A 21,433-nucleotide genomic window follows, 5' to 3' on the forward strand; every position below is an offset into this window, starting at 1 on the left:
AGCATGCTCTACTCCCACACACCTCTCTCCATCATCAAGGCTGGGTGGATCTGGGGTTCCGCTCAGCCCCAAAAACACAGAGAGATGGCACCAAACATCACTTCTAGACTGCCCTGGGCAAGCTGTAATTTTGATTAAAGAAGAATTTCTAGCTCCCCCAAGCAGACTCAGCTCCCACTCAAATTTTCTTTTTGATCTGTCTGCCCCCTTCACAGATTTTTAAAGAGTTAACGGTGTTGTCTTCCCTCCTTGCTGACACTGTCTGACCTTCAAGGCTTGGCTGGGGCCAGGCTCAAAGAACATCACACAATAACACACCTCTTCTGATGCAGTGTGTCTGTGAGAGATGATGGGGCTGTATCATTCCTTTGCACAAAATCTGAGAGCAATTCTGGGGAAGAAAATGCCAAGAGGAACTGTTTTCCAGGAATAAATCAACAACCTGTCACAAACAGCATATGCAATAATTTCCTTGTTTACAGCTACAACTTGTCTGATGAAGCAATTAAAAACAAAAACCAACAAGATTTTTCTGACCTTCTTCCTTATCTGAAACTGGTATCAGCAGGAAGAACACAGGTCTGACCACACTCCAAAAAGGAGGTGTAGCCTTACCCCAGAATATACTTTAAATATACTTCATATCTAAACCACAAGGTTGTTTAACACATGACTCCAGAACCCCGGTGTCACTGCTGCCACATCCCCATTCAAGGACAGCTGGGCAGGGAACAGAACTAAACTTGCAATCACTGTCTCTCCTTGTGACTGCACGGACCACTTGTACCACCCTATAGAGGCACCTGGCATTTGCTAAGCTGAAAACATTGTCAGGGATGGAAAAACGCCCCTATGTCCCCCAAAACTGAAGTAGGGAAAACACAAGGAAAAAACAATAGCTTACATCAAGCTAAAAAACACCAGCGGCCACCATGACCTTCATTAAGGTAATTCTGAAACTCTGATTTTAATAAGATAGGGAGGGAGAAAGGAGGGAGAAAGGAGGGAGAAAAACCTCAGATGATGATTGATTTGCCAACAGCAGTGTGCAGCCAGGGTGAGGACAGAAGCCATGTCTCCTGATATTTGAATTTCTGTGAGAGATATTTCACCACAACTTTTCCCTTGAGAAACTCCTCTCACTGAAACTGCAGTTTAAATATCCCTCACTTCAAGGGGCTGAAATTTCAAAGCAGATGAGCCCTTCCATGAAACCCCATCCTCATGTTGTTCTCCTTGCTGCCTGAAGGAGATGGTGCTGCTCCTCTCTTAACATTATCAAATGGGGACATTATCAAACCAAAGACATTGGTTTTGAACCAGTTTCATGTGCCCATAGCAGACCAAATTCTGGAAAAGCCAACATATTTTGGCTTGCTGGCCCAACTACAGGCTTTGAGCACAGAGTTCTGGTTCTGTGGACCAGTTTGTGTATCCTGGAGAAAGAAGGACTGTAATACCTTAGTGACATGGCATGGGACAGACAGCCCTGACACAGAGAGACAGACAGGCAGATCCCAGCTGCCTTTAAGGGAAAGGGTTTGCAGTGCAAACCCCAACATCCAGGATGAGAAATTAGGTAAATACCCCAAGCTCTGTGCTGTCCCAGCCACACAAGCCAAGGGCTACAGGCAGCTCCAGCACATCCGCACAAGATCCTGTGATGGCACAGACCTGCTTTCTTTATAAGAAAAAAAGTAAGGAGAACAAAAAAAAAGTAAAAAAAAAATGAAGGCAGACTGTTCTTTCTTGTGTTTGCTATGATTTTTTACACTTAGCATTCACAAAGTGAAATGTGGGAGCCCAAAAAGCTGCTTAAGGTCATCCCACAAATGTGCCAAGGCAGAGACCTCCAGACCTGAGGGATGCACTGAATTGCTGTCCTTGCAGGACTTGCACTGATTTTCCTTTCTTGCCTCTTGGAGCACATCTATGGAGTCTGGAGCAGGTGCAGTGCAGAAGAAGGCAAGCTATAAAGGGGCTGCCAGGCAGACACTGAGAACCACCACAGGATGGGTCAGCACCTCTGGCAGCTCGGCTCTGCCCAGCAGGGAGCGTGTGGGGATGGCAGGTGAGATCTCAATCCCACTTTTGGCACTGGACATCTCTCCCAGAGACTCAGAGCAGCCAGTGGGACAAACCTGCGTGCACACCTTGGCTGTGTCAGACAGATCAAGGGCATCCAACTCCTGTCCCATCCTCCCATCTAAAACAGAGGAGAAAACAATTCCAAGTACTGACCCTTGCAATTGTCCTGATGACTAAAGAGCCAGGTTATAACAGTGCTGAAGCTGACTCTTACTTCTTGCTAATTCTTATTCTGAGTATTAAATTAAACAGTTCATTTTAAAAGCAGTAAAATGATTCCCACTTCAGAACACAACTCTCAAGGGGAAAAAAGAAAGTTTGCAATTTCAGCAGGGCAATGCATGAGATGGTCTGGTAATTACCAAAGGAAAGGCAGCTGGTTCAGTTCCTGCTATCTTAATCATTTTCCTTTCTTTGATGTCTTGATCACATCTTTTGAACAACACGCTTGAAGCATAACACTGCAGAGATCACTTATTTTCATAATGAAAAGGAAATATTTTGCTCCATGCATAATATTTAGTTATCGTGATAGGCTGCACTGATAGGGCTTCATATATTGTGTTTTCAAACTAATGCTGAGTTTAAAAGGCCTGCAGGGCAGTGCAAGGCTTCTATCAAATGATAAATACGTAATCAGTGTGCATGTCCAGCATCCTTTAAAGTGATATCAAATGGTTTCTAATAAGAAAGATGCAAGCACCCAAAACTTTCTTGTCCTAAAGGCATGAAGAAGAAGTTTACTTGTTTCTCATTTTAGTTTTCAAAGTTAAAATATCTAGGCCATATGAAAATGACATTAATCCTTCACACAGTGTGACAGCATATCCACTGCTGCAGAGAATACATAATCAAAAACTCTCCCACTTCCCACAGACACCAGAGAGGGCCAAAAATCTGGAGCAAGCACAGAGTTTTGAAAGCTGCCAAGAACAGGATGGAGTTCTGTGAGAATTTCAGTGATCTATAGAAAATAGATTTGCATGTTCCTTTGCACAGTGCTGCAGTAACAGGAAAAGCTGGAGGATGACCCAGCTACACGTACATGGCACTGAATTCCTCGAGAGGCAGCTGGCCTTGAGTGCTGGGACAGCAGCTTTCTACAGCTGCCTGCAGTTAGAAGGTCCTTCCTTAATAAATGGGCTGAGATTCAACTTATCCTAACTGTAAACTGGAACTGAAGTCAGTAGGGATATTCCCAACAGGCTGCACACCAGAGTAAGAGGTAGGGAAGCAGGCAGGAGAACTCACTAAAAAGATGTTCAGAGACAGGAAAAATGTCTCCAAAACGCTTATGACCTGGGCAGAAAGGTCAGGGTTATGGCAAAAACTCAGCCTTGGCTCTAATTCTCTATGTACAATCTGAGTCTTGATATTGCAGGTTACACTGAATCTATCTGAACAAAACCTGGCTGTGGAGGAGTGACTTCAGGATGCAGACTTGACTTTAAGCACAACACCCATTTCCTCACTCTTTTCACTTGAAACCAGATGTTTTTATATTTGTGTGTGTGACATTCACACTTAACAATGCAGACTCTGGTCAAATGTAATGAAACAGTGAGCAAAGCTATGGTTAAACTACTTCCTATGTGCAAGAGCACTTTGAACATCGTGTGTGTCACAGAGGCTGGTGAGTCAGAGGCACAACCACTGCCCAGCTGAGGGGCCAGATCTGCTTAGAGCTGCAGCTGGGCAGATGTGGGAGGCAGCTGGCCACGGCTCCCCATGGCCTGGTGCTGCCCCTTCCCTCCTGTGGTTAGCAGCACCTCACATCTGCCAGAAGGACCAGGTGTGCCACCCCTTGAAACTACAGAGAGGAAAACGCTGCAGGAAATGAGCTCCAGTTAATCCCCACTGGTTTGGGAGGAGGATGTGACCTGTGGTTGGGAGTAGCTGGAAGAGATGACACTTTACCCCAGCACAGGATAGCATCCCTGACCACAGCTCCTGCCTTCCAACCGACATCAGAGCTACTCTTCCAAAAAAGGAAATAATTTGGGGCTCTTTTGGCTCCCTGAATTGGCTAACCAGAGTCTCAGAGAAGCACCAAGACAAAGAGGTTGCAGGGAAGAGGGTCAGGGCTGCCCCTGGCTCAGCAGCACTGTCACCCTCCACAGCAAGAGCCTGACTGGCGCTGGACCCAGACCCAGCTGCTCCTCTGGTGGGAGCTGCACGGGGTGTTGAAAAGGGGATGTGCACCCTGCACCCAGACACGCAGTAACAACCTGAAACACTCACACCACCAGCACATGGGAAAGAACAGGGACACAAACACCTTCCTAACACCCCTGTCCTTGTATTTGCCCCATTGCAGAGCAGCTTCCAAAAGCTGCTCACCTTCATATTCAAAAGAACCTTCTGTTCCACTGCTCCAGAGGCAGAGCCAGTGTGAGGGCAGCCCAAAAGCCAGCCCAGATTCCTGACCAGGTGGCAGAGGCCTCCCATGCTCTACTTGGCCTGTCTCCAGCGAGGTCCCAGGAGTGGAGAAAGGCAGGGATCAGCACTAATGCCAGCCAAGGCAGGGGGAGGCAGGGGAAGGCACTGCCTGGGGGTGAGCACACTCATCCTGCCCTCAGGGGAATGGTGGGCAGGCACGGCCATGGCCCTCACTGTCCTCCTTGCCAGGAGCAGAGACACACACCCCCCTCAGCCACAGCTTCATTCTCTAATTCAGCGCTGCACAGAGCAGAATTCTACCCAGCCAGTTTCCAAAAACAAAACCAGACTGATTTTTGTTGCTGGGGCAGCCCCCTACATTCACAGGGCCAGTAAGGGGCAGCTCCCTGTCCCTGTGCTGTCCCCTGACAGCTGAGCCACCCAGGAGCTGGGATGTGCCAAAGGAGCCCCACAGCTGCAAGGCCACGAAAATCTGAGCCAGTGCATTCTGCAAAAATGTCAGCAACAGCTGCTGCAGCAACTTCAGTTTCTTGCCCCTACATGCACAATTCTCCCTCAGCACAGGACAGTCCAAGTAATTTCTATCACCAGGGGTTTGTGCTACCTAGGGAATGCTAAGCATGCAGCTGAATCCTGATTTTAAAATTCATATTTATTAGGAAATCACATTTCTAGTGGGTTAATGATCTATTTCAGTAGAGGAGTTTTAGGGCTTCCTAAAGAATATTACTGTATCTCTAAATAAGATTGAAAGACACTTAGTATGTTTGTAATTTGGCCTATTTTCAGCAACAGTAATGATAATAGTTTTTATATCCTGTTTCTCCTCCTGCCAGCATGAAGGAAAACTCTTAGAGTCTAAGACAACAGCAACCAACACAGGATAATAAAACCACAGATTGCAGAAATATGAAGACACAAAATAAATCAAATTAGAAGATATAATTTGAGAGAGAGAGGCATCTCACATTGTGATAACAGACTCTCCTGCTGGCAAATCCATAGCACTCTATGGCCAGAATCATCATTAGCATGTTACTTTACAAAGATCTATTGAACCAGGACAGAAATGAAAAGATCTCCCCACCACAAAAAACAGTGAAGCAGTGGGAGTTGCAAAAGAGGCCTTTGATTCACCCTTAATTCACCAGATGAATCATTTCATATTGAGCAAACATCAAACCACACTGAAGGGACACAACCAAAACCTCCCAATCCCTGAAGTCCCTTCAGCTGGCTCACTAAACCATGCAACATTGATCACACACATTGCTAAAGTGCTATGATTTACCTAATTACATGCATTATTTAATTCATGGCATCTTTGCCTAAACCTTGACCTGCAAGACCATTTGACTCAGTTTATCTACAAAGAAAGCAAGTTTGCTCTGCCATGTATTCGAGGAGGCTGAGTTTGAGGCAGGGTAAGCACCCCACTACTCATGCTCTGTTACTTATTAAGTTGCAGTAAATGGCCCATGAGATTTAAACAGAGATCAAAGGGAGACCAAATCCTGCCCCTGCAATTTTGGCAACAGCATCTCTTTGCAAGATCAGTTTTGAGCATGTGGAGTCGAAATCATTATTATAGTCCACTGCTCAAGCATGAGGCACTTCAGTTCCTCTGCCCAGCAAACCTCCATGGACACAAGGAGGAATTCAGATGTGGCAGAGTTACCTGGTGAGAATCAACTGGTTTTCTTCCTCAGCTGCACACTCACAGTGAAAGAGAATTAACTAATTTTTGAAAACTCACATCAGAGAAACGACTTCAGAGGAAAGAGTTTTGCAATAAATGTTCTTAATTTTAATGCTCCTTGTATAATCTTTATGTATTAGGGTAACAAAAAGTCTAGTAAGCATTTCATAGCCAGAGCAGCACTGCTAAGTGTCAGCCTCCCTTTATCTAAGATGAGTGACAGCTGTTGGCAATGCCTCCAGCCCAACTCCTGCTAATCCCCATCTGCCCATGAGCAATGTGAGCTCAGGAAATGGGCCCAGTATCCCAGGCACGTTATCATTAACAGTGTCCCACCTTCCTACTTTACAATTTGTTCCTGTGCCTTCACAGGCAACATCTCTGGGGAGGGAGCCAGGCACTGCTGTCTGACCCAGGTGCTTGCAGCTGCACCTGACACAAAATGGCTCATTCTGCACTCAAGGGTGCCGACCATGCGATGCCCAGAAGATGCTTTTTTCCCTCCCTGGTGAGTGCAGAGTGCTGACCCCAGTTCTCAGGCCAGCAGCCAGAACAAAGAGCTCCTTGATGTGTTCAGCAATCACCTAAGACACTACTAAGGACAATCCTTTTTCTTGCCCCAGAACATATTCAAGCAGCCAGAGCAGCAGTGGAAAACCAGAGCTACACCTGCTACTGGCCAGCACCAGCTGAGGGGATGCTGGTGTGGGCAGCTCAAAAACCTCCAGAAACAGTGCAGTTTCTAGCACACAGGTACTCACCATCTCCTGAGAAAACAGTCTCAGGCAGGCCTACAAACAAATCCCAAACCCCAAACAAATCCCAAATCCACTCCGGTTTTGCCTTTAGCAAATTAGATTCAAGAGCAGCTCATGATCCCCCATGCTGCTATCTATCGGTGACACTGTCACAGTAAGCACAGGCTCCTAAAAGTGCTTCTGCAGTTTCACTGATGCTTGTGGAAAAGTGCAAAGATACCAACTATAATTTAAACAAGGGGTCTCTGCACATTTTTCCTCCACTGAACAGTGAATTTAAGTCCAAGACAGCCTATGTTACTTCTGCCAGCACTTCTGAAATAGACCACAAAGCTCAGTGTGAAAACTGCCTTAAAACATAAGGGACCATGTTCCCCTCTGGGGTCTCCCAAAGAAAACAGCCTCTACGACAGAGTTCAACATCTGAAGGGCAAATGAGTCTCAGGCTGCTTTGATGAAATAGGCTGCAGCCATCCTAAAGCCTCCTCAGTTCACTGACACATCTTGTAGGACTGATTTGTTAAAAAAACAGGCACTGAGTGTGCCAGAGAGGACAGTGAGCAATCTTCATGTCAGGTCCTGGGAATGTTCCCCAGCACAGGGAGATGGAGAGACACCAGCCAGCAGGACAGCTGGCCAAACAGCCAGGGTCAAGGACAGCTTGGGACCAGGAGCTCAGCCCTTTGGAATAGAGTCAGCACCCAGCTTTGTGAAGGGGACAGCTTCAAGTGACACTAAATTTAATGACAGTAGGTCTATAACCTCACAACTAACACTCACGAGGACTGAAATCCCAGGGGCTGCTATGGCCTTGTCCTTACCCCAGAGACAAACGCCAAAAATATTAAAAAATAGAAGATAGGGAAGATGAAAAGAAAGTGTGTTTGTCTGAAACATCCCAACATCATTTTTCGTTCATCAGCATCACAAACCAGCCTACAAAGGAGCTTGCTGATAATCACCCCAGCTATCTCTGTGGATACACATAAGATGTGTCACATCACTTCTGTGTCTGCCAGCACTACAAGCTCCAAATGTGACCCTGGCTCCCTTCCCCAAGCACTGAGAAACTCCTGTTATGTTTGGCTCCCCCCTTGTCCTCCCTCCACAAAAACAGCACGCTTCCAGAGCGTCAATCTGGAATTATTTACTGCTGTTGAAGCTCAGACAGAAACCGCAGGCCACCTCTCCTCTCGCCCAAGCAGGACGTGCAGAGCTTGTCCAAGTGAGAGGGAGCTTCACCAAGGGCTCCAGCAACCCTGCCAAGAGTGTCATCAGGCAGCCTGCTGCCCCCCACAACCATGCCCTTCTCTCCCACTCTGTTCCCAAGACCTGCTGAAAACCAGTTTATCAGTGCTACCAGAACATTAAATAGACACCATCTGCTTAAAATTACCTTCATTAAAGCTAACGTGACAACATAATCAGCCACATTTTCTCTCCTCTGCTTTTCTAAGTGGAGTGTCACTTACAAGGATTTGGGACTAGCCCTGAAACTCCCTGAAGGGAGGAAAATGAAACTGTGACAGAAGCACAAGTTACAGGCGTCCTTCCTCTTGTTGACACAGCACACAGCTTGGGGACAGGACAGGTCCAGGAGTGCATCTACTCCAAATCACATCTGGCTACATCTGGAAAACCACCCATCAATGCCAGCCTTGCTCTTGGCATCTGCATATGGCCCCTGCCAGCATGAGCAAGGCTGTTTTAAACAGATTGGATCCTGACCACTGAAGGTAACTTTACAAATCTTTTTTTCCATATCCTTCACAGAAACAGCTGGAAATAAGTCTAGAAGCAAACCAAGGAACAAGAGTTACAAGAATATTATAAATGGTTTTATTTCATCTGTGATGAGTGTTGTTTCTGAAAGCTATGGAAGTTAATTTATAATGTTAGCAATTTGACAACCAGTCTTTTTAGTAGGAACTCAGCTATTGTGTTTTGAAACAAACAGGATCTAGCATGGGCAGGGCCTTGTCTGTGAGTATGACTTGGCCATTATTTTATCAACTAGAAGCAAGGCTGGGCTGCAAAACCCTTCACCTTGTTTTACATGTAGAATCCAAGAGTTTGTCTTGGCTAACATAACCGGAAGATCAAGGTTTACAAACCAAGGCATTTTTGCTAAGCAGGTACAGGAGCCTCATCTGACACAAATGCACTGGAGAGTGCTACCCACAACTGCTAAGCCCTACACATTTCCCATAAAACATCAGAGGTGTTTGATGGACACAGAGATCAGAACATGGGCAACAGTGGGAAACGAGCCTGGGAACTCAGATAAAGCCCCACAGTGAATGGACACTTGCTGATGAGAGCACTGCACAGCTGGCTTTGGTGCTTGGCTCCTGGTAAAACAATGACATAATGCTGTGTTTACTAGCAGGGAAATCTGAGGGTTGGAAATGGATCTGTAAAAAACCACTAACACGTTTTTTTGACAAGCCAACAGATTAACATCTATTGTCACTGGGGCAAGGCCAAACTGCACTGGAAATGGTCCAGGAGTTTGATGTCACTGAGAGGCTCACAAGGACGTCAGCTGAAGAGTGTTCCCATGTCACCTCAGCATTTCTGCAGTTCTGTTTAACCCTTTCTGCCACAAGGTACAGTACGGAACATACTGGCTTTTTGGCAATAGAGGTTTGACCAAGATTGCTCCAGCTCACATTGCCCAGATACAGAAGGTTGATGAAGGGCCAGGCAGGACAGGCTGCTGGCAGATAAAACATACATTTGACTGTCAGGTCTTTGCTAGTACTAACCAAAGTCTCTCTCTTTCCACAAATACAAACAGTGGACATTATTTCTTCATTAGACTCCTTAGGATCACTGCAAGTCACCTGTGAACCAAATCACATGGCCAGCTGCACCCTCACCCTCATGTGAGTCAAAGTCTTTATCATAACCCAGCCAACGCCTCTCACACACAGTAGAAACAACAGCCAGGAGGTTTTAGCTCCACACAAGAGCCCCACAAAGGATACCTGGAACCCCATAAATGCCAGTGCCTGGTAGAGAACAATCTCACTCCAATCAGATGAATCAGGGCCCTGATGGCTCAGAATCACTGCAGGAATAACATGATGGGCAGAGCCCCACAAAGCCCTTGGCACACAGGGAAAGTGCTGGGTAACCTTTCCTCAGGAGTGGTAAAAACATCAGTGCTGTGCTCTCAGTCTTCCACAGACCCTCAGATCCCAGAGGAAGGACCTGGAGATGGCCCATAAGATGCTCTTCAGTCCAGCACTACTGCATTTGGCAGAGCACCTAGAACTCCAGAATTAAGACAATGGGAAATAACCCCATGCTGTGGGCAGTCTTAGAGCTTGCCAGAAGGAGGAGAAAAAATTGGAAGAATAAAAGAATATTCTTAGGGTCTGGCTAGGACTGTGGCATCAGCTCTGATGGAACCAATTGCAAACCTTTCCTTTCCACCTCATTTCTTTGACCATGCCCTCCTCTTGCTCCAGTGCAGAGCAATACAGAAGTGAAAACAAAGCAAAGCAGATGTGTGTACACACAGACAAAGATCTCACATCCAAACCCCAATCCCTACCAAACACCTGCACACTCCCTCAGCGTACCAAGAGAAGAATTCTGTAAAACAGCAACCCCAATGGTCATTCTGGCCAACACCAGGGCATGCAGATGTACAGTCTTACAGCTTAGGGAGTGGTAGAAAACCCAGCACCATCACAGCCAAGCAGTTTGGCCAACAGCACCAGAGGGAGGCCGAGGGGCTGAGCAGCAGTGCCTGCTCCATCCCCAGCTCTGAGTCCTCTGACCCTGCTCCCTCAGGCCAGAGCCCCAATTATTCCAAAACAGGGGATCCCACAGTGTCTCTCACACCTGTACAGTCACCCTCCAGTGCCACCAGCAAATTGCCTTTGCTGCTCAAAAGGCCACTGGTCCCTACAGCCAGAGGGAGGTTTAAGGACAGACAGACAGACAGACAGACAGACTCTGCTGCACAGACCACGCCTGTAATCTCCAAGGGTTGTTACCCATGGAAAATTCACTGACAGTATTTTTAGTTTAAATGGAACTATTTATACTGGGGATGTCTGTATTAAATGATGAAATGCAAGCTACAGCTGCCCAGCTCAGAAACAGGTGGAAAGCTGCTTCTTCAAAACAGTGCAGAGTTTTGACACAGAGTGCTACAATCACAAAGACAGCAGCAAAAGTTTAAACTGAAATTTTTTTCCTGAACAGTAACAGCCAAAACACTCCTCCATATCAGAGTATTCCAGAGGTGGCTACTGCTAGATTTCTCTTGAGTAAAACATCCTGAATTGCCTTTATAAAGCATTTTTTGCTGAAAGGTTAGAGGAAAGCTTAGCTGAATTTGAGGGGCTGGGGGAAAAAAAAGAACTTGTTAAGGACATCCAGGGCTTGTAAAATGTATAAGGTACAGGATTGCTACCTTCTGGTACATGGAAAACCAGCATGGATGTTCCTCTAGACCCAGTCACTTTTTATTCTTCTCTGTTATTAAATGAAAATAAGCAGCCTTTTGGTTAATAAAAAGCCATATTACCGTCAGTGCTGCTTCAGAGTTTCTAGACAGTTTCACCTGATGGAAACATATTTATAAAACACACACAGAGCTTCCTTCCTGTTGCTGGCTTTCCTCTGTCCCATCCCAAAGCCACGTCCAGAGCCTGTTTTAATCCCACTGAGGAAAATGCTGAACTGTCTTCCTGTGACATGTCTGGGAGATGGGAGGAGGGACATACACTTAGTCTGCTCTCCATGGCTTTCTTCCAGAAAAATACTTCACATATCCTTGTTTGTTTGTTTTTAAATTCTAAGTGACTTTTAATGTCAGTGAAAGTTGCTGCAGTGATAGCTCTGGGAAACTTCAGGCCTCCCCCTTAGCTGTCCTGATTTTGCAGAAGACCAGAGGCTCCTCTGCCTCTTCTACCATCCAGCACAGGGAAAACCATCCCTCAGCTCAGGCTGCTCAAGATGAGGCAGGTGTCAAAGCATCAAATTTTCAGGCAAAGGGAAGAGACTGAGCTCAAAGCAGCACAGTTTGCAAGGCATGGGAATTGAAAAACACTTTAAACTGATTTTCAAAGTATTTTGCATGGGGTCAGAGGGGTTTACTGGCAGGCTTGCACCTGCTGGAGAGGTGAAAATCAGGAATAACATTCTAGGCACAAAAAAGTACATGCATGAGTTAATGTATAAATAATAAATAACCTTAGTCAAAGAGTAGGAAAATCTCATAGGATGCTGAGGGAGCAATTAGAAATCTCATGTTCACAGAGCTAGGAAAGCAGTAATTGAGATGTTCTCTGCTGCATCAAGCCCTGAGGGGAAAGAAGACTGCATCTGTGCCAGGGAGCCTTCCTGGCAGGTAATGCAGAGACACCAGAGAGAGCAGCCAGCAGCAGCCAGCAGCCCACTCCCACAAAGACCAGACTCCATGCTCCACCTCAAACACTTCCACAGACCCTGGGACTCCAGACAGAGAGGAAAGCCCATGGGGAACAGGCTCAGGGTTGACAAGCACAGCTGGCATCCTAGATGTGTTTCCTCAGAGGGGAATGCAGCTCTTATGCCATCCCAATCACTACCTGAGCACTGCCAGGGAAGCTCAGCCTTGCTCCCATTTCTGGATTACAGCCTGACCTTGGCCATCCCACAGCTGTCGGTTTACGGCTGTTTGAAGGGCCTGGAAAGGCCCGGAGTGGCCTTGGGGCAGCCCGCGTATCAAAAGACGAGAAGAGGCTTCAGTTCTTCTTTCGGTTTTTATGTTTATTAAATGTTTATCTAAAAGATTTTCTTTCAGCCCCACAGAGGTCTGCTCAGCAGTCAGCCATGAGCACACTGTGCCGCCCTCCGTACAGCCACCTATCTTTATACCCATGGTTACGTGTACAATATTTATCATTTTTCCCCAATACCATTTATTCTTATTGCCGGGTGCACTTTTAGTAATGACCAATCCAAAAGTGCCACCATCACCAAAGAAGATGGAGGAGAAGAAGAAGAAGAAGAAGGACAGGACACGCCCCAATTCCTCCATCTTACTTCTCTAAACCCCCCTGTACATAAATCCTAAACCCTGTGTCTCACCCTCTAATTAACTAATCCCTTCGCCATTCACCCCGGTGGAGTCCTCCTATCCTCATACAGGTGTCGTCTCCCGTGTAGGGTCAAAGTCCAGCCACCAGACACTTCTGGCAACATTCCAGGACTCCCGAGCCCCCCAAGGGTGGTCTCGGTGGCTCGGCATCTCAGGACTCAGATCCTGAGATCCCACACACAGCCTCTGCTCCCAGGGCAGCCCTGCCCATAGAGGAAGATAACTCAAACTTGGGGGTTTCAAAGCTGATGCCAGCAGCGAGGTAACACCTGCATCTCTACACTTTATAAAAGGTGAGTAAATCTTGTTGGCTTTACAGCAGAGCACACTGAGATCCAGAGAGCCTAAAGGCCACACTGGTAAAGGCTCTTCTACCACACTGCACAATGTCCTGTGTGTATCACACTGGGTGTTTGTTCAAACCTCTCTGGTGATTTACAAACTTCATGTGTTACAGTTTGCATTTACAGGCATGTCCTGGATAGTGGAGAACCTGGCTTCCAGCATTTCTGGGGCAGCTTGGAAGACAGCTGTAAAGGAGACAGAATGGCAGTGTGGAGCTCCTGTTTAAACACAGCTATGGTTAGTAGAGATTTGGCATGTTTCTCCCCATGAACAGAGATAGGGGTGTTTTCCTTGTAAACAAGTTTGCATCAAGCCCATAAAACCATGCTGCTCCCTACTGAGAGCATAAACCCATGCTACTGACTCTGAGAGCATCAGAGCCCTGCATCCCTGAGTTTGGCCAGCGTGGTTTACAGGAAAAACAAAACACACCCCATTGGTCAGAGAAACAGTGCCAGTAACGTATCAAAACATTATCACTGCCAGTCAGGCTTCAAACATGCCATGTGTGGGACCACACACACACTCATGGACCCTTAGAGTCTAGGAATAGTTTATTCTATCCAGTGAGTCAACTCAAAGAAACTGAAGAAGTTGCATTCTAACAATACAGAATCAGAGCTTTGTTGCGAAGCCATGGCACACCCAGAGCAGTGTCTGCCATGACCAATTAGGAAAGCACTCAGCAAACCAGTGCAACCTGGGATGTTCTGATGGAGACACAAAGCTGGGGATGTGTATTCTGCCCACTAAAGGAGAATGCTCCCAGTCCAAGGGCTTGGTTGGCTGTCTACACATTGAGCTCCTCTTCCAAAAACTGGAATAAGAAGGAGCTTTGTCAAAATCAAAAAGCATGAGGGCACCAATTAAGATGAGCACTACACTCAAGCACTTATGGGTACAATGAATAGAATATTTATTTGCTGTACATTCATCTCAGGGTAATCTAAAGGTTATTATCCTTTCTTGTGCCCATTTTTTTGCAGCAAGGCCTAAGTGCTGACCAGACAGTAGCTTGGGTTACCACTATGCCCAGACTGGCTGAGGTTGTCCCACTGCTCCCTCCTGCCTGTCCCTGCCTGTCATCACCTGTCCCTCACAGCCCAGGGCAGACACCATCTCTCAGGTCTGTCTGCACACGTTTCAGTGCAAAAGCATCCTTGCTTTGTAATAAATGCTCTTATGCATTCCAACCCTTGCCCCACATTTATAAATACATACAATGAGAATATCATATAACTGACATCTAGTGAATGTATTTTTGAAGGAGTAAATTATTATTACTATATATTTATCTTGAAGGTGGAGCAAAGAGTGAGAGCTCTAAAGTGGGAAGACTCTAACTAATCTGAAGGATATTCCACTTTAAAATCCTTTGAGGTGAAGAAAATCACCTGGTTTCCTTTTGCTTTACCCCCCACATCCCAAACGTGAAGATGTCCCTGCCCAGAAGAATAACAAACAGATCCTGGAAACTGAATTTTTGCTTTTAAAGTAAAGACAAAGGAAAATGCACTATATTAAAAAACTTAGTAATTACAAACTTCTCAGTAAAAGTTTCAATAAAGCCTCTCTAGAGGTGTGAACCAAAGCCCAGGAAAGTTACTAGGAGGGTTTTTTCCATCAACTTGACTGTATTTGGCTTTGACACTACCTGATTAAACAGCAGACACCACCAATTTCAAACAGTGTGCTACTGTGCTGCTCTCTGCCTTCTGCATGCAATATTTACACAGCACGCTCCAGGCGAGGTGTCTGCTCTGGCTACATGAAAGCCTTCAGCCTCACAATGTCACACAGCACACGGTGCTGCCAGCCCCCCTCATGGTCCTGCTCTTCCCTGTGGCTTCTGGGGACAGTTCCCTTTGCGTGAGCAGGCACAGATTAAGAGGATACAGCATGAAAAAGGAAGATCAAAAAAAAGAAAACCACTTCACATTAGAAGGTCCAGCTGCTTCCTCCCAAATGACTAAATTAGAGAGCTCGTACGTCACCTCCTGCCTCAGGTAGGGTCACATTGAATCCCTCTTCCTGTTTAATCCATATAAAATGGGAAATGGGTTTTGAGGAAGACAATGATTGAATACAAGAGTAGTATTTTTTCAGACTGTATTTTTTATCAGGTAATCGCAAGACTGCTTTGAAAGCCAAAGAAAATAACATGAAATGCTACACACACTTCACGGGTGGCTCTGGGTCAACCACTTCTTGCTTTGTGCTTCCAGTGAGGCTACCAGCACATATCCTACCTTGCAGGGACAGAGGAGGCAATGCCTTGGAGCTGCTCTCTGAGGGCTAGGGGTGGGGTGAGATGAACAGACAAGCTGCTCTGGGATGCAGGAAGTCTGGGCTCCCTTTCCTATTCCAACAATTGCTTCCTTAGGATGTCTGTGCATCTCTCTCTCCCCATGCTTTGGTGTCTCAGTTCCTCTCACTCTTAACTCAAAGCAGTGAGACTGGTGTAGTTGTGACTACAAGCCATCAAGCTGAATTGCAGCAGTGGGCTCCAGCACCCACACCCTGAGCCCAGGCAGGGCTCTCATGAAGCCAGGAGTCACACGCAGCTGCAGCAGCCAACAGCATTTGTGCTGTGTCTTAGGCCATCATCTCCCTGGCAACCAAGCCCAGTGAAAGTCAATAGTAGCATCTTCACCGTTTTTAAAATGGAACTTGGAGGCTGTGAAGCTGTTGTCCCCAGCTCATGGACTTGCTAAAAGCTTCTCCCTGAACTTTCATTTAGCTGCCCTCCCAGCACACTCAACCACAGGGGAGCCAGTGCAGGCAGCCTGCTGGGACACAAGGCCTCTGGATTATTTCATCCTGCCCTGACCACCACACATCAGGACAACTACCTTGCCTCTCTATTGATAGACAATCTATTCCAAAGGCTGGACACAGCCATTTGCTTTGCAAACTGTTGAATTTAGATACCACTGTCTCTTGGCTGAATGTTCCCAGCCCAAAGCTCTGCTGGAATAAAGAACTGGGAGTGCTCCTTGATCTGCTGGGTTCCCTGAATGCATTGAAGCAGCCTCAAGTTGCACAGGACAACTCATTTGATGAGCCAAGCAGGGGGAATTCAGCTCCTTCTCCCAGGGTAGCAATTCCTTCTCCAGGGTATACTAACACAGGAGCAAAGATCCTTGCCATTAAACCATGTCCAGACTCCCCATCAGTGCTGGCCATGGTATAAACAGCAGCTTGCAGCAAAGAAAATAAAGCCATGAAGATTCCTTATTGTGTCAGAGTTGCTCAAGTCTGAGCAGTAAAAACAGGAGCAGCCAAGAGACAAGGAGCAGAGCTTGACCCTATCAGTACAAGATTTTTCTTCAAAGCAGGCTGACATTTTACAACAGGTCACTTGTGACAAGCACACTCATGTTCTCCTGGGAGCAGTGCTGAAACCCTACACAGCAGAACTCAGTCCCTTAAAAGTCAGCAACACCAGTACCCTGAGGAGATCAGCAACCACTGACCATCCATGCAGCAGGGACACTCCCACAAGAGATCTCAAGGCATTCAGAGGGGGTAATAGGAAACAATTACCCTGGGGAGGAGCTGGGACAGTATACAGGCATCTCAGATGACTGAAATCAGCAGTGCACCTCAGTCTAACTGGAAGGAGGCAGAGCAGCCACTTGTAAACCAAGAACGTTTTACTTTACTTCTGTGCTGGACAAAGCTGAAAAACACACAAAGCCCAGCTGAAACAGGAGCAGAGCAGTGCTGAAAGAAAAAATCTCTACTGATGTATCTACCCCTGCCCTTGGGATAACACAGGCACACTTAAGAGACCTCAGAAAGTACCTCAAGCCTATAAATGTCTGGTGAGATAATGCACATCAGTAAGTGCTCAGTCCCCAGCAGAAAAGCAAGTGGTAAGAGAGGGGGTGGGGGATCCTCTTCATGTGGCTTCTAGTGAACGCTTGCCATCACCCAGGTCTGCAAAGCAGTGAACAGGTGAAGGTGCAAACCCAATCTCATCTCCCTGGGAACAAGATCAAGCACATCTGGTAGGCAGAGGCTCCCTGCAGGGCTGCTAAAGGAGACAGACATTTGGGTAAAGGATAAGATATCTGCCTGATGATAGGCTGGGAGCAGAGAGAGGGGAGGAGAGGGGAGGTGTTCTCTTTAACCTCCACAATGGATGGCTGAAGGAGGCAAGCATCAGCAGTGGATCCTTTGAAATACAGAATTTCTGGTTTGGGATCATTTCGTGCTTAGTTCAGACAATTACAATTTCAGACCAAAAGCCAGAGAAGCTACCCCATAAACAGATGAAACCTCATCAACTGAGAAAAGAGGGTTTCTGACTATTTAGTGCTTAGCAGGGGCCAGAAAAGGGATTTGGATTTTGCTACCAGCTTTTTCTCTTCAGAATGATTCACTGGCACCTTCAACCACTAACTGCACTGTCCTAACCCACCCAGCTTCACTGCAGCACTGCTCAGCCAATGTGTGACCCCCGCTGCATCAGGGGTCTTTCCAACAAACCCAGACTTGACCTTCCTGATATTGTTCTTGTTAAAAGAAAAGGGAAGGGACAAAGCAAGGAGATTTGACATTTTTTCAAGTATTAGCAAGTGCAAATCAATTTTTAAAAGAGCATCAGTGTGGAGAAATAGAAAACTAATTTGAAAAGTCAAAAGCTCTAAGAGCAGCAGTAGCTTGTGTTGAGGATATACCATACAAGAGGCATGTGGTTATTGATCCAACCTTCTGTTTATCCTTTCTCATGCTGCCAGCCAGGGCCCCCAGCCAGCCAGGTGGTGTTGTGCAACCCAGTTGCAGAGAAGGATGCAGAGGGAAGCACTGCAGACTCCTTCCCCAGTAAGGATTTCCCAGAAGAGAGTAGAGAGCTGGCTAGGTTCCTATCAATAGCATTAGAGCCAAGATTTTAATCTATTCCCACAGGCAGAGCCTTATTCAACTTCCAGTGAGGTATTAAACTCTCCAGAAGATTCACACACACAGGATCATAGCAGAGGATATGTAAAGCTGTCTTCATTCTTTAGCTTTCTTTATTCAAAGCCACAAAAGCTGTGCTCATGTCATGAAAGACACCTGCTCCAGGCAATGACTCCTGGCAGCTAAGCCAAGCAGTGCAGGGGCTTATGTGCTACTCACATTTAGCCCTCTCCACGTGCTCACAATGCCTAAGGTGTGCCTTCATCTCTCCAGGCTCCACTATGGTCCTGAAAGATCACAATTAAAAGGAGAGAGACTCATGTTAAAACATCTGCAATACTTAGGTCACCATCCACCAGAGAAACACATCATTAATCTGATGCCAAGGCACGTTTGCATGGCCTGAAGGCTTGGCATGAAGACATTTATGGATGCTGGAGATAGAAAAGCTTTTTGATATTTCAAAGCCACATAGAGCAAAGAACATAAAGCTTTGCACTCTCCAAACTATCCACAGGCAATGGAGGGAGCTAAATCCTAAATTATATTAACCTTAGAAGAAAATGCTCATCTCATGTTAGAAAAAGAGCACAGAACCAAAGTAACAGCAACCAATGGGTCAGACCCAGGGAACTGAATTCTTTGAAAGCATGGGTCCACACTCAGTGACAGATGACAGAGCGACCCCATTGTACTGAACACTTACAGCCACAGATGGAAACTAAGGGACAAAAGGCAGACACACCATTCATCACCAAACAAACCATTTAGTTTGTGGGGTTTGGGCCGAGAACTGGGCACACGGAGGCGTGGAGCTATTGTACTGAAGAGCATATCAGTTAAGGTGTACAGTGAGAAGGGTGATGGCAAAGAAACAACTTTGCCACTAGAAGCACTGAAGAGATCTTGGAATAGTCTAGGTTACTGTTTATTAACATGCAATGACAACGATCATCAAGGAAAAAGATGTATTTTACAGGTAAACACAGGAAATATTTTCTTTCAAATTCTGTAAACACAGGGTTTAAATCCTTGTTTTCTGGTCATTTTCCAGCAAACAAGAAATGAACAGTGTCAATTTCTCTCCAAGAGAAGAGATTGCAAGCAATCCAAGAGACTGGAAGATATTGTTAGCAGTTCTTTTGTATATTTCGGTGCTTGGCAGATGTACTTTTCTGATGCGGAACTGCCACCACCTTTCGTGTGAGAAAACACCCTGCAGCTGTGTCAGCCACAGTCCACAGCAAAGTCTGCAAAAACCAAAGAAGCCTTTCCCACCTGGAAGCAGGGAATGCATAACAGACTGAATGCATAGGTCCAGCTGCAACCTGAGAGGACATAAGACCTACAACTTCCAGTTTATGAACTGGTCCCAAGATGCTTAATTCCATGGTAGATGAGAGCTTCAGCTTTACAGGAGTGCATCTCCCAGCAACATAGTGCCCTCTAGCCTAAAACGGGATTATGGTCTAAGTCTCAGAGGAAAAACCTCAGTGATATGCAACACTAATATAAAGGTTTATGTCCAGTCTTTGGCCTTATCTTTTCAACAATCCATTCAGCTGCTGATCAGCTCTGGAGAAATCTGGCAGACACACAATGCCAGGAAACACAGTATACTCAGAGCAATTTCACACCAGATGCAATACTCCCTCAGGCTTTTCCTTACCAAAGCTGGAAGGTTTACCATCTCTATACACAAAAATCCAGCTTTCTGTGTTTTAAAATGCATGTTGTATCCTGAGAAGCAGTTAAAGGATTTGGTGCAACTAAAACCCAGAAACAGTGAGAGACAGAGAAGCAAAGATACTTTTCTACCAATATGGAGAGAGAAAAGCTACTGACTGTATGCTGCAAACTCCTTCAGGCAAAGACACCTCCACATGACAGGCTGCAACACAGGAGTCTGGGAAAATGGTTAAAAACTCTCCTCTAATGCTGAGCTATTGGCAGTAAGGTGTGAAAGGAAGAAGGTGAAAGAGAGATAAAAGAGATCCAAACGCTGAGTCTGCCTTGGGAAGCATGCAGACAGACTGCCCCCTCAAAGAAGGTCTGAATGTAACTCAGGGGTGAGAACGAGCGAAGATGCGCTCGGCACCGCCGGCTGCCCGACCCCGCCGCAGCCGAACTTCGCTCCGCTCCCCACCGCGCACCCCGGCCAGGACGGGAACACAGCCGGGGGATGCGGGAGAGCTGCCCCATCCTGCCCTGGGACTGGTGAGGGGGAAGAGAGGGAAACTTCAGAATGGTAACCTTGAAACGGGCCAAGAACCAAACGGGGTGAAAGAGGGTGAGAAAGAGGAGCCGCACCTCCAGAGCAGGAGGCCGGGGGCAGCACCGCGGGCGCCTCACCTGGGGCCGGCGTCTCGCCCACATGAGGCGAGGGACGGCTCCGGGCACGGCTCCGGGCACAGCTCCGGGCACCGGGCACGACTGCAGGCACCGCTCCGGGCATGGCTGCGGGCACCGCTCCGGGCTCCGGGCACGACTGCAGGCACCACTCCGGGCTCCGCGACCGCTCCGCGCCCGGCCCGTCCCCCCTCACACGTGAGCACCCCGCGCCCCGCCGGCACTCACGTAGTGTTTCGAGGGGTTTCTCCGCTTCTCCACGTCCACCACGTTGGCGTCCAGCACGCTGTAGGACAGCATCTTCGCGCAGCCCGGCGCGGCTCCGCCGCTCCCTGCCGGCGCTGGCAGCACCCTCCGCCGCGGCGATGCCGAGCGGGCGGCAGGGAGACAGCCAAGGGAGGATGCCCCGGTGCCGGCTCCGCCCCTGCCGCGGCGGCGGCGGCTTCTCCCCGCTCACAGCAGCCCAGCCCAGCCCGGCTCCGCTCCCTGCCCGCTGCCCCGGGGCTGCGCGGCCACTGCGGCGGCGGCAGCGGCGGCGGGAGGGGCCGGGCCGGGCCGGCGGCTCCGCCCCCGGGTGGCAGCGGAGGGCTCTGGCGGGACGGGGCGGGAGGGGACGGGAGCCACCGCCCCCCAGTGCCGGAGAGGGCGGGCGGCTGCGCCCGGGCCCGGGCAGAGCCCCCGTTCCCTGCCGGGACACCGCGGCCCGGCCTCGGGGAGAGCCCGGGGGAAGGGGCCGGGGGAGCCGCAGGGCCTTCCATGGCTGCAGAAAGGGTCCGGAATGCC

General features: G+C 47.6%; 1 protein-coding gene across 4 annotated transcripts in view; it reads right to left on the bottom strand.

Moving 5' to 3' along the window:
• The window catches only part of SH3PXD2A (SH3 and PX domains 2A), a 235,349-nt gene extending 214,130 nt beyond the window's left edge, over window positions 1–21,219 (bottom strand). For 2 of the 4 annotated variants that reach the window (XM_074545172.1, XM_074545170.1), the window contains exon 1: window positions 20,879–21,218. In XM_074545172.1, coding sequence (XP_074401273.1) covers window positions 20,879–20,950 — 72 coding nt within the window. In that variant the 5' untranslated portion in view covers window positions 20,951–21,218. Of the gene's footprint in view, window positions 1–20,878 lie in introns of all 4 variants that reach the window. The other 2 variants (XM_074545171.1, XM_074545173.1) reach the window with 2 other exon arrangements.
• Window positions 21,220–21,433: the final 214 nt, after the last annotated feature.

The sequence above is a fragment of the Zonotrichia albicollis genome, chromosome 7 (assembly GCF_047830755.1).
Source record: "Zonotrichia albicollis isolate bZonAlb1 chromosome 7, bZonAlb1.hap1, whole genome shotgun sequence".
Taxonomy (NCBI): Eukaryota; Metazoa; Chordata; class Aves; order Passeriformes; family Passerellidae; genus Zonotrichia; species Zonotrichia albicollis.